The following is a 14,499-nucleotide window of genomic DNA, read 5'->3' on the forward strand; positions in this document are numbered from 1 at the left end:
CAGGGTCGGTCCTTAAAAGCAGCAGCAAAATGAATGTCCGCCTGGCCACAAGGAAGAAAGGAGGCGAGGACCACGTTTCACGGATTCGGTATCTGACAAGCAGATTTCCCGAGCATTTTCATTTTACACAGGAAACCTTTATTAGGAACATTTTTTCTTTCTGGCAGTTGAAAAGGTGAAAATAAAAAGATTTAACATAGATCTGCGAAAATAAAGTGTTAACGTGATTGTGTAGGCAAACATCCACATTTTTTCTTGGGGCCTTAAAAGGTTCAGATTTTCAAAACTTCAGTAGAGCCTTGAAAATCAGAAAATCCAATGTGGCATCAGTGAAAAACAAAACAAAACAAAACAAAACAAAAAAAAACACAAAGAAAAAAAACCCCAAATGAACCAAATGAATACCAGGGAGCAAGAGCAAATAAAAATAACTATAGTTTCTCCGTTTTCACGAAATTTATTTTCTCTCCCCAGAGTGTCATTACCTTCGCTTGTGCTGAAGGCCATTCCTTGCCCGTCATACTGCAAGGGTTCAATCAGCTGTTTTCTTGATTGAACAGTTACACTCCTACGAAACCTCTGCACAAACTCTTCTTCTTCGGCACTGCACTCCACTGTCAATAACCTTTCTAGCAGCCGAATGAACTGTGCATACTGCAGACAATAAAATAAAAATTCATTAGAAGATGCAAGTGTAATTGCATTTGCTAAGTTTTTTCTATTTTTGTATACTTGATCTTTCCGATGTTGCCTTTCTTGATGAATTTTGACAGGATGACACCCGTGCACCTTCACATGCTGCTTTTAAACAGCGTGCAGATGCAACGCTTTCCCTGCGTACCCGCCGTGCCCAGGCTTTTCTCTTAAGAAACAAAAGACACTTACCATGCAAAGAAAAGTCCATTTCTCTGTATTCTAATTACATGAAATGGAGACTTAAATTCGTTTAAAAACATATTTAGATGATCTTCAAGTGTAATTTCTACTCTTTTATTAACTGGATCAAGAGGAGGTTCCAAAATAATTTCCAGTAAGTTATGTATCGTAAAATGGGAAGAGTTTGATTTTGAGAAAATGTACCTCTTAAATTATATTTCATAATATATTTGGCAAATATATCTTTAGCTGTTCAAGCTGTGTTACTTTAATGTTTATGATTTCCTTTAAAACCGAACAATCAAGCTATTTAAAAATTCAAGAGATACTTGACTTAAAGGGCAACCTCTTGAAATAAATTATTCCTGCTACTCTGTGCATTTTTTTTAATAGTTCTTGAACATGTGATTAGAAAGTAAACAACTTGGTATTAACCCCTTAAAATTAGAAGCCACAGTAATCACTCTAAAGTGTTTACGCAGAAGGAGACAACTAACACTGGAGATCCTTAGTTAATGTGCAGTGTGAGACTCAATTTTTGATAACCTTATGTATGTTTTTGTCAGCCCTAAAAATCACACTCCTCTGTCACCTCTGACTTCATTGTGAACATCCGCCATTAATAATTTGAAATGTGGAGCAATCTCACCAGTAAGATTAAACAGATGGCTCCAATGACTGCTTCCTGTGCTGTTACCGCACAAGAGAAGGGAGTTTTCTGAGTAAGGGTGACACACTTTGCCACCTGTGGTACCCGGCCTGACAAAGCTCCGTTCTCGCCCTCCATTTACAGGCCTGCGTCCTTGGCTCTCAGCGCTTCTCTCAATCCCACCACACACTGACTGTGAACGTACAAAGGAGTACCTACAAGTACAGCATGGCCTTTCTCCGGGACCAGGGTGAAGGTTTAAGAAGTCCCTGCCTCCCTCATCTGGATACCAGCCATCCGTTTCAGGATTTCTGTTGCTATCCAGGACCCTAAAAGTATAGAAGACTATCGTATGCACTACATATACTATCTATGCATGTGATATACACGTATTATATACATGTGTTATATACACGTATTATATACACATGTATATAAAATGTATCTATTTGTTTTGTCTTTCCTGTTGCATACCTGTAATGAAGTCCTTGGGATGTCTTCAAAATGGGAGAAAACAAACAAAAAACTAACAACCCCAAACTTGTAGTATAAAGATCAAAGCAGCCAGAAAACAGAGGACACAATGAAATGACACGTTCAATGAAAAAGCAAAGAGAGATTTTTCAGTTAGATCCATGCAGCAATACCGACTTGGCAGTTAGGATATTAGAAATTAACTCCAGATCCACCGCTCACCAAATGCCTGACACCTTGTTAAGCAAATTGCAACGTTTCCAAATCATTAATTTCGTCAATATGTTAAATGAGAAAAAGAGCAATTTAAGTACATGACTTAAAATCAACACGGGTGGCAAGGTACTAACAATGTTAGCCAGTGCCATGGAAGAAAAAAACCCTTCTTGGAACAATCTGTGAAATTTACATTCAAATCTTCTAGAATAATCTAAATTTGGAACACCCACATATGTAAAACATCAAATTTCCTCTGATAACATTGGCATGTATTAGAACATTTAGCAAAAGACTCCAATTAAAACCTAATGCGGGAGCACAAACTTTATAGGGTAGAATACTCCCCAGGGAGCTGTTAAAAATAGGAATTCCAGGAGGACACCCCTAGAAATTCTGAGGTAGGTCTGAATCTTGGGAAACCGCGTTTTCTAGCCAGCATTTCAAATGACTGATGCAGGTGGTGTTACGGATTCCAAGATGAAAACTACTGTCCTTACAGATCCTGCACGCGGGTCAGCCGGGGAGCAGCAAACTGCATGAAAGTAACCAACCGTGTGCTCCGTTCTTTTCTGACTTAACCTCTGAGGATTCCTTCTACTTACCATTAGCTTATACAATCAGCTATCTGCTCTACCGGAGAAAGTGAAAACTGACATCTGCCACAGTCCCCTAGAACAACTGGCCGAGCACAGCAAGGCACTTACACACGAGGATCTAGACACCAGGCATGTCACTTTCCTGACCACAGTAAGGCCCTGTGGCAGAAATCAGCTGTAAATATGTTCTAGAAAGGAAAACTGTCTTAGGAACACCTGCGTCTGAGAAACATTACTATGACGATCCTAAATACAGCAATTGTCTGCATTCTTATGGCACAGGTCCCCTTAAATTTAAAAGATTAATTACTCACATCTTGATCTGACAGTTTTTCCACTAACATTTCTTCTAGTTCCTCCTTAATCAGCCATCTGCTGCCAATCAGGTCTCTGTTAAAATATCACATATATTCTCTTTTAAATTAACCATGCAATTAGAGTTGTATCACAAAAGATCACACATGTAGTAGCGATTCTTGATTAGAAAACAAATTTTTGTATTCTAAAGCCTTAAAACCCAAGTAAACTATTTTTGAGAAGTGTTAGCTCATGCCCTTATTCTACTTTAGAAAAGATACGCAGTCTAGCAAATGTTTTGTTTGAGGATTTAAACATGCCACTGTGGAACTCATGTGATACTAAAAGGTACCAGGTTCTTAAAAATTTAAATGGTGCTTACTTTTCATAATTCACTTCAAAAGAGAAGTTATGGACACAAAGTGAGCCTGTCAATGGACTAAAGTAGTATTAAGTCCAAAGAGCTAGGGGAAGGATTTACGACTTAAACAAGGGATGCTCAAACACTTGTCTTCTGCCTAAGAAAAAGTTAAGTGAATAGGCCAAAATAACCAGGTTGACAGATCTAATCCATCACAGTCTTTCACTGTAGATCTAATCTGATTCCACTGCCACATGGAAGTCCAAATCTTTGTTTTTGGTATTTCAGTGAATAGGCAGCTATACAAACAAAAATTCTAAGGACATCATCTTCAAATATAGAAATTAAGTGTCATTTAATACATAAATCTGGAATGCAGATTTAACTTTAATATCAACTTCCCCCCAAACAAAAAACTCACCTATTATTCTGACTCCTAACTTGAATGATTAACGCTGAAATAGCAAACAAATTCCTAGCCTTTAAATATGCCTAAAAACACCAATGACAAGTGTCATGTTTTTCATTCAAATTTTTCATGTTTTTTTTTTTTAATGTTTATTTATTTTGAAGACAGGGAGAGAGTATGAGCGGGGGAGGGGCAGAGAGAGAGGGAGACACAGAATCCGAAGCAGGCTCCAGGCTCTGAGCTGTCAGCACAGAGACCAATGTGGGGCTCGAACCCAGGAACTGTGAGATCATGACCTGAGCCGAAGTCGGACGCTTAACTGACTGAGCCACCCAAGAGCCCCAAATTTTTCATATGTTTTAATGCAAGAGAAGAACTTACTTGGTTTTAGTTTTTTCTGAAAATAGACCTTTGGCTTGCAACTGATTCTGACGTTTTTCTACATCTAGTAGCTTTCCATATGCTTCCTGTGGCAAATAAAATATACACACTAAAATAAGAGATACAGTACATTATTTCTACTTCCTACCTTCCCTGTGAGCAGCCTTCATTTCAGAAGTGACCTCACATAATCTAGCTGCACAGCAAATAATACTGAAAGTGCTTTTTAATTATACTATTTCTCATTCAAACTAAAGGACAGTAATTTCAATGAGAATTCTGTATCACACGCAGTGCCATACTTTAACTGATTTTTAAATAACCCTATACGAAATTTACTCTGTAAAGAACTCTATATAAAAAAATTCCAGTGAAGTTGGTAAAAACAAAACAAAGCTGTGAACTATCTTCCTTTAAGTTCCACGAGTAGGACCAAAAATTTTCCTTTAAAAAAATCATAATTTATATAGCAATATGCACTTTAAACTTAGAGAATTAACCAATAAAAGTTATGGTATTTGTAGCTGAACTACTTATCTGATATTCAATATTTACATAATATTTAAGTCCTCACCATGTTAGTCTGTATCTTAAAAAGTTTGCTACTACGTTTATTTTTCATTATTTGATTTCTTTCCATTAATTTACTTTCTAACAAAGACTGAGTATTATGTCACTTGTTAAATTATAATGCAAACGGGAAAAACTGCCATTTTGTTAGAACTTGTAAAAAGCAATAATCTGGCAATGAAGATTATCTAGAAAATACATTTTCCAAGAAATGAGTTGACAAAAGCAGAATCACACAAATTGTCTCCCAGTTTTTTTGAGTGAGCAAATTTAACTGAGGACTCACATCCACTATGTGTGTACTCATTTATAATTTAAAAAAATTTTTTTAAATGTTTTACTTATTTTTGAGAGACAGAGTATGAGCGGGGAAAGGGCAGAGAGAGAGGGAGACACAGAATCTGAGGCAGGTTCCAGGCTCCGAGCCACCAGCACAGAGCCTGACATGGGGCTCGAACTCCTGAACCACGCGATCATGACCTGAGCCAAAGTCGGACGCTTACCCAACTGAAGCACCCAGGCGCCCCCACGCATTTATAATTTACCATCATCTACCATACGGATACCCAATGAGTAGACATTTTCAAAGCATGAGATGGAGGTGACGTGACTTTTATTTTCTTGCTGGGAATGACCCCTTCCAATATCATTAGCTAATGTCAGGTAATGAAGACACAGCTTATTACCAATGGATATGTCCATTCATATCTCAGTCTTGAGAATTCCAAAATTGTGAGATGCAACTTCTTACACACACACACACACACACACACACACACACACACACAGTCACAAGGTTGTTGACAGAGTCTGTTCTAGTAAAAGGGTACATGTCCCTTTGCCCCGGTCTGTGTATGAACCGGTGTGTACATTAACAGTGTACGTGAGTATGTCAAACAGAGTGAAACCATCGCTGGGTCAGTAATTCAAAGGTAAATTCCCAGGGAAGACGCAGCAGCACACAAGCCTAGCACTGGTTAGAAATACAACCTCTCAGGTCCCAGCCCGTACTTTCAGATGAGGAACGTCTGAGGGGGCGCCCAGCGACCTGTTTTAATGATGAGCCCAAGTGATATACACTGCAGTTTGGATGTGAACGCTAGAAGTACCAAGAGTCTAGTTCAACACAATACAGCGAAGGGACAAAATCAGTTAATCGTACTCTAGTGTGCACATTAAGTGTAACAATGTCTACAACTACATCCGAAGTACAAATGTATCACCTGTAGCGGCACAACTACAGCGGTCTACCCCAAAGAAAGCAAAGGCAAATGTGAACCACCCACGTGTAGCATGTGTGCCTGCTACTCAACTTAAAACAAAAGTTTACCACTTCTCTCGCAAGAATTATGGTGAAGCCTCATTTGACTGTGCTGCAGGTGCTTTTAACTCACTTTAAAAGGCTAAGATACTGGGTTGTGACCCCAGCTGGATGCCACCATATCAGAATCATTTCTGTGCAACTGTTTCTAGAAAGTAATTCTCAAGTGCTCTGAACAGGTCAAATAAAGGAACAGGTAAACCAAAGGAAGAAGCAACAACCTACAAAACGAATCCTGCCCCACTTGTACGAAGCAGAACAGACACGGTGCCGAGAGCACCTCACCGTGCACCTGGCACGAACCCGTCAGCAGGCAGGACATCAGCCACGCTGCCGCACCTCGGCGTCTGGGAAAGGGATGGCGCCAGTCTCTCTGGTCTGCTCCAGAGTCTGGAGATTCTGAGAATATGTAAGTCAGACAGCTGTATCTTTCAAACACAGCTAAAAAAATTGTCCAAGAGAACACCAACAATAGTAATAACGATGCCCTCCCCTGCTGGTAAGGCTCTTTTGTTATTTTCTGTAATAACTAAGGCAATAATAATAATAATAGGCCTGCCTCATAGTCAAATTTTTTTTTTTAAGTTTTTATTTATTTTTGAGACAGAGAGAGACAGAGCATGAACGGGGAAGGGGCAGAGAGAGAGGGAGACACAGAATCAGAAGCAGGCTCCAGGCTCTGAGCCATCAGCCCAGAGCCCGACACGGGGCTCAAACTCACGGACGGCGAGATCGTGACCTGAGCTGAAGTCGGACGCCCAACCCACTGAGCCACCCAGGCACCCCCTCATAGTCAAATTTCAAGTCAGTGTGTAGGCTGCTAAAGTCACCACCATTTTCCAGTGACTCTGGGCCAATTTTTAGGCCCATACTCTTCTTCCCATTTTTTTTTTCACTATACTATTATTACCTTCCAGGGTTATATTTAGCTCCATAATAATTTGTTAAATAGTCCAAGTGAAGTAATCAGAAAAAAAGTGTGTAATATGAAAAAAACACCCACGACAAGTACATGCCAAATTTCAAACACAGTACATTCTATTCATTTAGGGCAGATGCTTATACTTTGATGGTTGTAACCCATCGATTTACACGATTCTCATTACACCACCCCATATACTTCTTCAAACAGGAAAACACACGTCAAGTACTTAGCACAGTGCTTGACCTGTAGTAACGGTCAAGAAGTGACAGCGGGGGGCCGGGGGGGGGGGGAGGTGTGGCATTCAAGAGTCTAACAATTGAAACAGTTTTACCGGTGTACCATTTCTATTTATTCTTTCTCTTCTCTATATAATAAAACCGCTCTTGAGATTCTATCTTGGTTAGTTAGAGACAACAGCTCTCTGGAAAGTAGATTCAACTCCCTGAAGAGATGTGTACTAACGTGTATCTAAAAATCCTTGAGGGTATAAAATATGCCAGGAACTGTCAACATCACAGATTATCACTGGTAGCTTCTGGTATATTGTTAAGTTTCCACTTAATTTTTAAAGGACACTAGAGAATCAGAGTGACCCCACCTACACTAAGTTTATATACTGTATTTAATAGTATAATTTTCAAATATGACAGGAATAACCCAGATGTGAAATGCTGAATCATTAATCACAGCTATGATTAATATTTCATAAAATCAAAGCAAGCCTATCCACCCCTCGTGTCATCAGATTTCCATAATGTATGAGTCAAATTTAGAAGGTGCCTAATTTGAAAATACCAGATGCTCAGGTTGCAGAAAAAGGATACTTAAACCAAGCCCTCCCCGAGCATAAGCAATATGATTTTTAGTATCCTTCTAAAATCTGTTTTGGCTGTATTAATCATGTAGAAATTCCAATTTTAGGCAAGGTAAACAAATAAAAATTTCTTGTGGGGGTGGTATAGGAAGTCAACTGTATTTTGATACCCAAAACATACAATAATAAACTAATAGTAATTACCGTCTTAGATACTAGTTAAATAACAGAAAAGTAACCGACTTAAAATATGTTGTTTAAAAAAAAACCCACAGAGAATTCAATTCCCTAACTAGCAATCTTCTCAATTTTCTGGCTACTGGCATATACAAAATGAAATGAAACAAACATAATATATAATTCATTTGTCACAGTTACTGCTATTTACCTAATATTCCAGGTGACATACTACCCTAGACCCTTGCTATCACTCTGTTAACACAATAGAGCTACAGAGTCTTAAAAGAGCATGCAGAGATAATGTCAGCACCAATCCGGAGCTTTTTAAAAATCAGCACTTGGCATAGTTTTAAAGGAGTTCTTTCATAATACCTCACTGTGAGAAGGATCACTATTTTAACTCCATTTTTAAAGATAAGGACACTATATCAAAAATTTTAAATATTCACCACAGGGTTACAAAGAAGATGTAAACGACGTGAGAATTTTGTCATACTAAGTCCCCAGGACTTTGGCTTATTGGGAGTCTGGAATCTTCACATAATGAAGCCGCATGCTTCTGGGGCTGCTGTTCTCGCGCTTTATGAACACAGAAGGTTACTGAAGTCATTTAAAATAAACCAGAGAATTTCTAAATAAGTCAGCCTTCCTTCAAAAGGCAAATGAATCCCATTTATGCATAAGTTATCAGGATTAGAATTACTTGGTTTTCTTTCAAATTTTAACCTTTTGTTTTTTTTTTTCACTTCAGCAGAATAGTTTAAATACATAATGATCTACTTATTCCTTAGTTTCATACTTTTTTGGGTACAAATTCCCTATGTGGCCATGTAATTCCTTCAATTTATAGAAATACTTTGAAAATCATCCATTGTTTACTGCAAACTAGTCCTGAACGTGAGGTTTCTATAAGATGCTCAATTCCCAGAGCCGTTTTTAGAGATGCACAATCGTATCTTAAAAATTGGGGTGAGGGGGCTCCTGTCAAAGTTCAAGCAAATGCCTAATGTATCTGACACCTGTTTGCAACATCAGTGCCACCTTTCCCAAGTACTGGTCTCATGGGGTGTTAACAGGTGTTGTGGGTAGGAAGGGTTCCGTGACCCATTGTTTGAGCAGCAGTGGGTCACTGCAACAGGTTTCTTTACCGAAGGACTTTATCGTGCTGTCGCGTAGCTCCTTGTTAGAGCTCCCCAGGGTGCAATACGCAGCACTGCCAGACTCACTCAGTTTGAGAACCTTTCTCATGACAAATAGTTGATATCTTGTGTTTCTCAACAACCACTTTGGGAAAGACTGCAGAAGACACGCCTGGACTTAACGAATCATCTTTTACAGAGGGTTCCCACTTCAGAGTCAAATAATCACCTCCCATAATGAAATTTAAATAGTTTTCAACTCACTTTTAGTGAGCGAACTTAAAATTTTTCAAAAGCGTGTGTCTGCATTAATGAGTGACCCGGAATTCACATTTCCCTACAATTAAAGGCCCTGCCCAAACTCGACCATGACTGTCCAGGCTGCAGGTGCAGTTGTCTTGCTCATGGGTCCAGCCTTCTTTGCCACCAGCACGGTCGGCCTGGCCAGGCTCCGGCTGCTGTGGACAAGGGGTACGTAGCCCCGGCAGGCTGGCCGACCCAAAGGCAGACCGCCCTTCCGGCCCGTCCCTTAACTATGTACACGCGGTCCTCCTCATCTAGCCCTCGGCTACTCCCAGCTCAGTCGGTCCACGGTACAGCATTTTCTTTTCTGCACAAACACGTGTATTCTCTTTAAAAACTCTTCCCTTTCCTTTACACTTGGGCTTGGCTGTTTCAGGAAAGTTCTCTCATTCTCCCTTTGCTTCCTCCTGCCGCGGCTGAAACCCTAAACTGAAACTCTAAATCATGTCTGAAAAGTATACAAGTGCTACTCGTCACATGGCTATTAAGGAAATGGAAAGCCATCCATTTTGGGTGAAAAAAGACAGATGAGCCAGTGCCAAGCAAGCGTGGAGCTCCCTTTTCAGTACTCAACCATCCTTGGAGAAACTCCCTGAGTGTCTTATTTCTTCTTCCTTAAACCACTTTTCACTGCTTAAGACACGACCTGTTTGTACTGTTCTATACTTTTTACATTACATAGGTACACCTTATTCACTACTCGGTAAAAGAAGTGTTTTTTTTTTTTTTAATTGACTTTCCCAGGAGCCTGAGGACATACATTGTCTCTGTAGGAAAAAGGGAGTTCCAACGAAGGGGTAACATCCTTTAGAACGTAAAACACATCTACGAAGTCTGAGACTGCCAGGGATCGGCACGTTTCCTCCACTTTACGCTTTCCTATCATGCTTCACTTCTGGGAACAATAAATTGCTTTCTTCTCGTCCTCATCTTCCCTCAAAATCCTCCCGCTTCTCCACAAAGCCCGGATGGACTAATGATAGGCCAGTGGGAGACAGTGTTCACTAAAGCATTATATGTTCTCCCTCACCGTAAGCCACACCAGGACTCTCTCGTATTAGCCGCTGTAAGGTAATAGATAAGCTCCATACACATACAAACGGCGACCAAATACTCAAAAGAGGAACCGGCATTATTACAGACGATAAAAAGGTTAACTGATGTCAGAAAGGTCTCCTGGCAGAACTGCATACAGGATCTAGATCTGTGGGGGGTTTTTTTGAGTTCTGTTTCTGCTTTGTTTTGACTGCCATGCCTCACACAATTACAGTTGGCCAAGGATGAAAACCGAGACTGGCTCAGGGTCTTTTTACCTGGTCACGTGGTAAGAAATTACACCAAAGGGACACGGTAACAACGACGATACACTTCCAAGTGTTTAGTGCCTGCCTCGGTCTCTGGGGGCCAAGTCCTTGCTGCGTGAGACAGCAGCACGGGGCTCGCTCTCCCACAGAATGGAACACCATCCACCCCCCTCCAAGAGAAGGCAGAACAAAGGAGCCGGCAAACACACGAAGCGGCTTCAAGGTGGAAACTTTTACTTTATACCCAGTGCGGCCTTCCCCCACAGAACCACTTCTGTAAAGTGGCCAGTCAGTGAGTACTCATTCAGTCACGTACTGTTTCGAAGCAACAAAGGGTATCTGGCATGATCTGGAAAACGAGGCTGGTAGGACTGCAGTTGTGAATTCATAATAAAACTGGCCACACATGACGCTGAAGTGACTGGCATGTGTTTAGGAAAGCATTTATCCTTTCTTCCCTACAGAAGTTCACCTTAAAATTCCATTCGAGAAAGTTTGGGAGATACACGGTTTTACTAATTATCTGAACTAAACGCTCAAGTTAAGCCCGAAGATCTGTGATTCGCGGGTGTAAGCGAAGCCCCACGCTGCGAGGGGAGTCAAAACCCCCAACGAAATAAACCGGACCGAAACTACTGAATTTAACTGACACAGAAAAGCCCAAGGAACTCTGCTCTCTGCGACACAAACTGTATTACTCAAAAAGAAAAACAACAACAACAAAAAAAAACCAAGCAAAAAAACACGTTTATTAATGTAATTTGACCTTTGAGTCAGACTATGGTAGTGTTTCATCTACGGAGAAACCGACCGGTTTCTGGAGCGGTTCCGCGGTTCCTTTCCAAAACACACACGGCAGCCAAAGTAAAAGTTGGGCCTCTTTGGCAATGTGTAATTTCTTCATTATGATGGAATGCAACAAAATATCTTGCCCTTGGGTCGCTCAGTTTCAGCCCAAACAAATGCAAATGGCTTGTCAGATGACAGCTGTTTGATAAGGCTCCTCTACAAGACCTGCATGCTTTACTTTTTTCCGTGAAACTTGGGATGAAAGGCAGAAGGCAGGAAGAGAATTAATGTAGCATACAGTCTAAAGGCAATGCTACAACCGTGATTAAGTAGAAAAGTTAAAAGGCACAGATTTTCCACAGCTTCGCTGCGTGCAACCCATCCGTGTAACAAGTTGACAGGCCGAGCGCGTCAGCTCCATCATCCCCTCCGACAGCTAAAACGCGGCACCGCATCCCTTTTCAGAGAAAATTTGCGTCTGCACCATGAAGCGTTGTACATTATTTCTTAGCACTGCAGGGGGCTCAAGTCCATATGGAACCTTCACAAATATTACCACAGATCAAACCAGCGGCGTTGGGAGGCAGATTTGACATACCTATTTAAATGAACAGCAGGGGTCCTCGGGCAGCCTCGGGCGGCGCGGAGGAGCTCGGCGGAGCGCCAGCCACGGCTCCATTACTCAGCAAAGACACCCTCTACATTTATCATTCATTTCATTTCTGCCAGGGCAAGAAGCTCATTTGCCCAAGGTCAACAAAGAGCGAAAAGAAGGTTTTCTTTTTTTTTTCTTTTTCCCCAAGAAATAAATGTACCTGACAAGGGGGGATTTTTGTCCTGTGGGTTTGTGGAGCACAAATAAACACCGGGGCGTTCTGAAACAGCAGAGTGAATGTGTGCCTGGGAGTCAAGCAACCTGAAATCTGACGGGGGACGGGGGAAGCCCGGTGAATGTTTTCGCAACTTTTAAAAATCACATAATGAAGAAAATAAAACTTGACATCGTGTTCTTACGGTGAACGGGTTCTGCTGTTGAAAACTGGATATTAGCATCCAGGCCTTTCATTCGTGGTACCCTAGGGACTTCCCAAATCTGCCATCAGACAGACACCTCTAGCTCTGAAACAAAATAAAAGTGGGTCCCAGTACACTCAAATGCGGTTGCAAGTCAAAGTGTAATAAAATCATTTCTTAGGTCTTGTGGAGTCACAAATTCTAGACTCCTACACTGCCTTCGCTTCTGAAAAGCAAAAATTATGTATGAATAAACAAAAAGCACAGACAACAATTGGACTCTCTCCCACGGTAAAGGCCTTACAGCCCCTGACAGCAGCATATACTTGTCCCCTTCCCTGCTTCGCCCTTTACCTTCGACACACACGCGGGCCTTATTACTGAGCTGAGCCCCTATCCCCTAAAATGATCTTAATTTGGAAGTAACAGCCTTTGAAGGTCAAACCGCCCTGATATAAATTCTGTGATGTTTACCATTAGCAAAAATGAATTAATAAAATATAAAGCTTTTCAACACACTGCCTTACCTCTAGACGTCTTAGTTTTAGTTCAATATGAAACATACAAGGTAAGTTCTGAAGCTGACTAATCTCTGATATAATTAGTCACTTACCTTACGGTTCATATTATTAATCATAAATGTAATATACTTACGTGCATTAGTGAATAATACGACTGTTTGCCAGTATAGAAGAGAAAATGAAATGGACGGCCATCTTCTCCCCACTGGATTGCTAATGAAAAGCCAGATGGAAAAAAAATAAACAAAGATAAAAATATACACAGAGAGAGCCCAAAGAGCTGTATTTAACTGAAGGTAAGACAGGTCTATAATTCTGATTAACTTTTAAAATAACAAAACAGCATTAATATATAGTATTTTAATACGTAGTTCAGCATGTTTAACTTGTAAATATTCAGGATATTTAAAATTCCATATTCATTAACATAAAACAACGTTTATATCTGGTAACATATTCCTATATATTTCACCATGAGAATTTCTAGAACTTGTTTTAAATAAACACATATAAAATAGCCCAAATCTTCTTGTTAGAACAGAAACATTTAAGTTTGGCTGTAAATACAGTACGCCCCCATATTCCTTAAAAGGAAAACGGATAAAGTCAATGACATCGTACATTCAGGACATTAGGAAAAAGCACACTATAACAAAGGAAAACACTAAATGGATTTTTCCATGCCACATTATTTGTTCCAACTCTGTGGTGACATACCTCTGAGAGTTTAAACGTCTAAAACAGAAGGGGCCCCTGAAGGTGTTATGTGTAATTCCTTTTGAAATACAGATGGTCATTCACATCTAATAAACACCAAATAAACTGAGGAATGGAGTCACTGCACTACATAAACCAAACCTAACTCCACATCCTTTGCCCTTATTTCTACTGAGTTGTTTCTTGGTTAACCATTTGTGGGAAAACCAACATGTTAAAGGTACACTCCTTTGTCCACTACATAAGTTGAAAACTCTTTTCTCCCAATCTGTCACCCACCTTTTAATTTGGTTTACAGGTCTTTCATAACCAGTAAGTTTAAAATGTATATATATGTGTGTGTGTCTATAGCATGTGTATATATAGCATGTGTGAAACATAGCACGTGTGACACAGTCACTTCCTCCATGGCACCATTTCTTGACTGTTTTTCACTATCACCTCTACTAAGAAGTCTTGTTAGACATTTCCCGCTCTAAATGCCTCTGTCTCCATGAAATTTCAATACCACAAATACACCGCATATTTGTTGATGTACATGGTGGCCCTCTGGAGGGCCATAAACATTGTAACAGCTCAGACTTTTCTCACCTCCTATGCACCCTTTTATGCCACCTCAGGGACAACATCACTCCTATTG

General features: G+C 40.3%; 1 protein-coding gene across 1 annotated transcript in view; it reads right to left on the reverse strand.

The window, feature by feature from the left end:
• Positions 1-14,499, reverse strand: part of MRPS9 (mitochondrial ribosomal protein S9) — a 64,752-nt gene that overhangs the window by 7,048 nt on the left and 43,205 nt on the right. The window contains exons 5-8 of the mRNA XM_047068573.1: positions 13,276-13,355; positions 4,263-4,348; positions 3,129-3,204; positions 486-654 (exon numbers count right to left, since the gene is read on the reverse strand). Of these exons, the coding sequence (XP_046924529.1) occupies positions 486-654; positions 3,129-3,204; positions 4,263-4,348; positions 13,276-13,355 (411 nt within the window). The remainder of the gene's footprint in view (positions 1-485; positions 655-3,128; positions 3,205-4,262; positions 4,349-13,275; positions 13,356-14,499) is intronic.

The sequence above is a fragment of the Lynx rufus genome, unplaced genomic scaffold (assembly GCF_022079265.1).
Source record: "Lynx rufus isolate CCGP_SWC_20201006 ecotype Redwood Valley unplaced genomic scaffold, mLynRuf1.p SCAF_8, whole genome shotgun sequence".
NCBI lineage: Eukaryota > Metazoa > Chordata > Mammalia > Carnivora > Felidae > Lynx > Lynx rufus.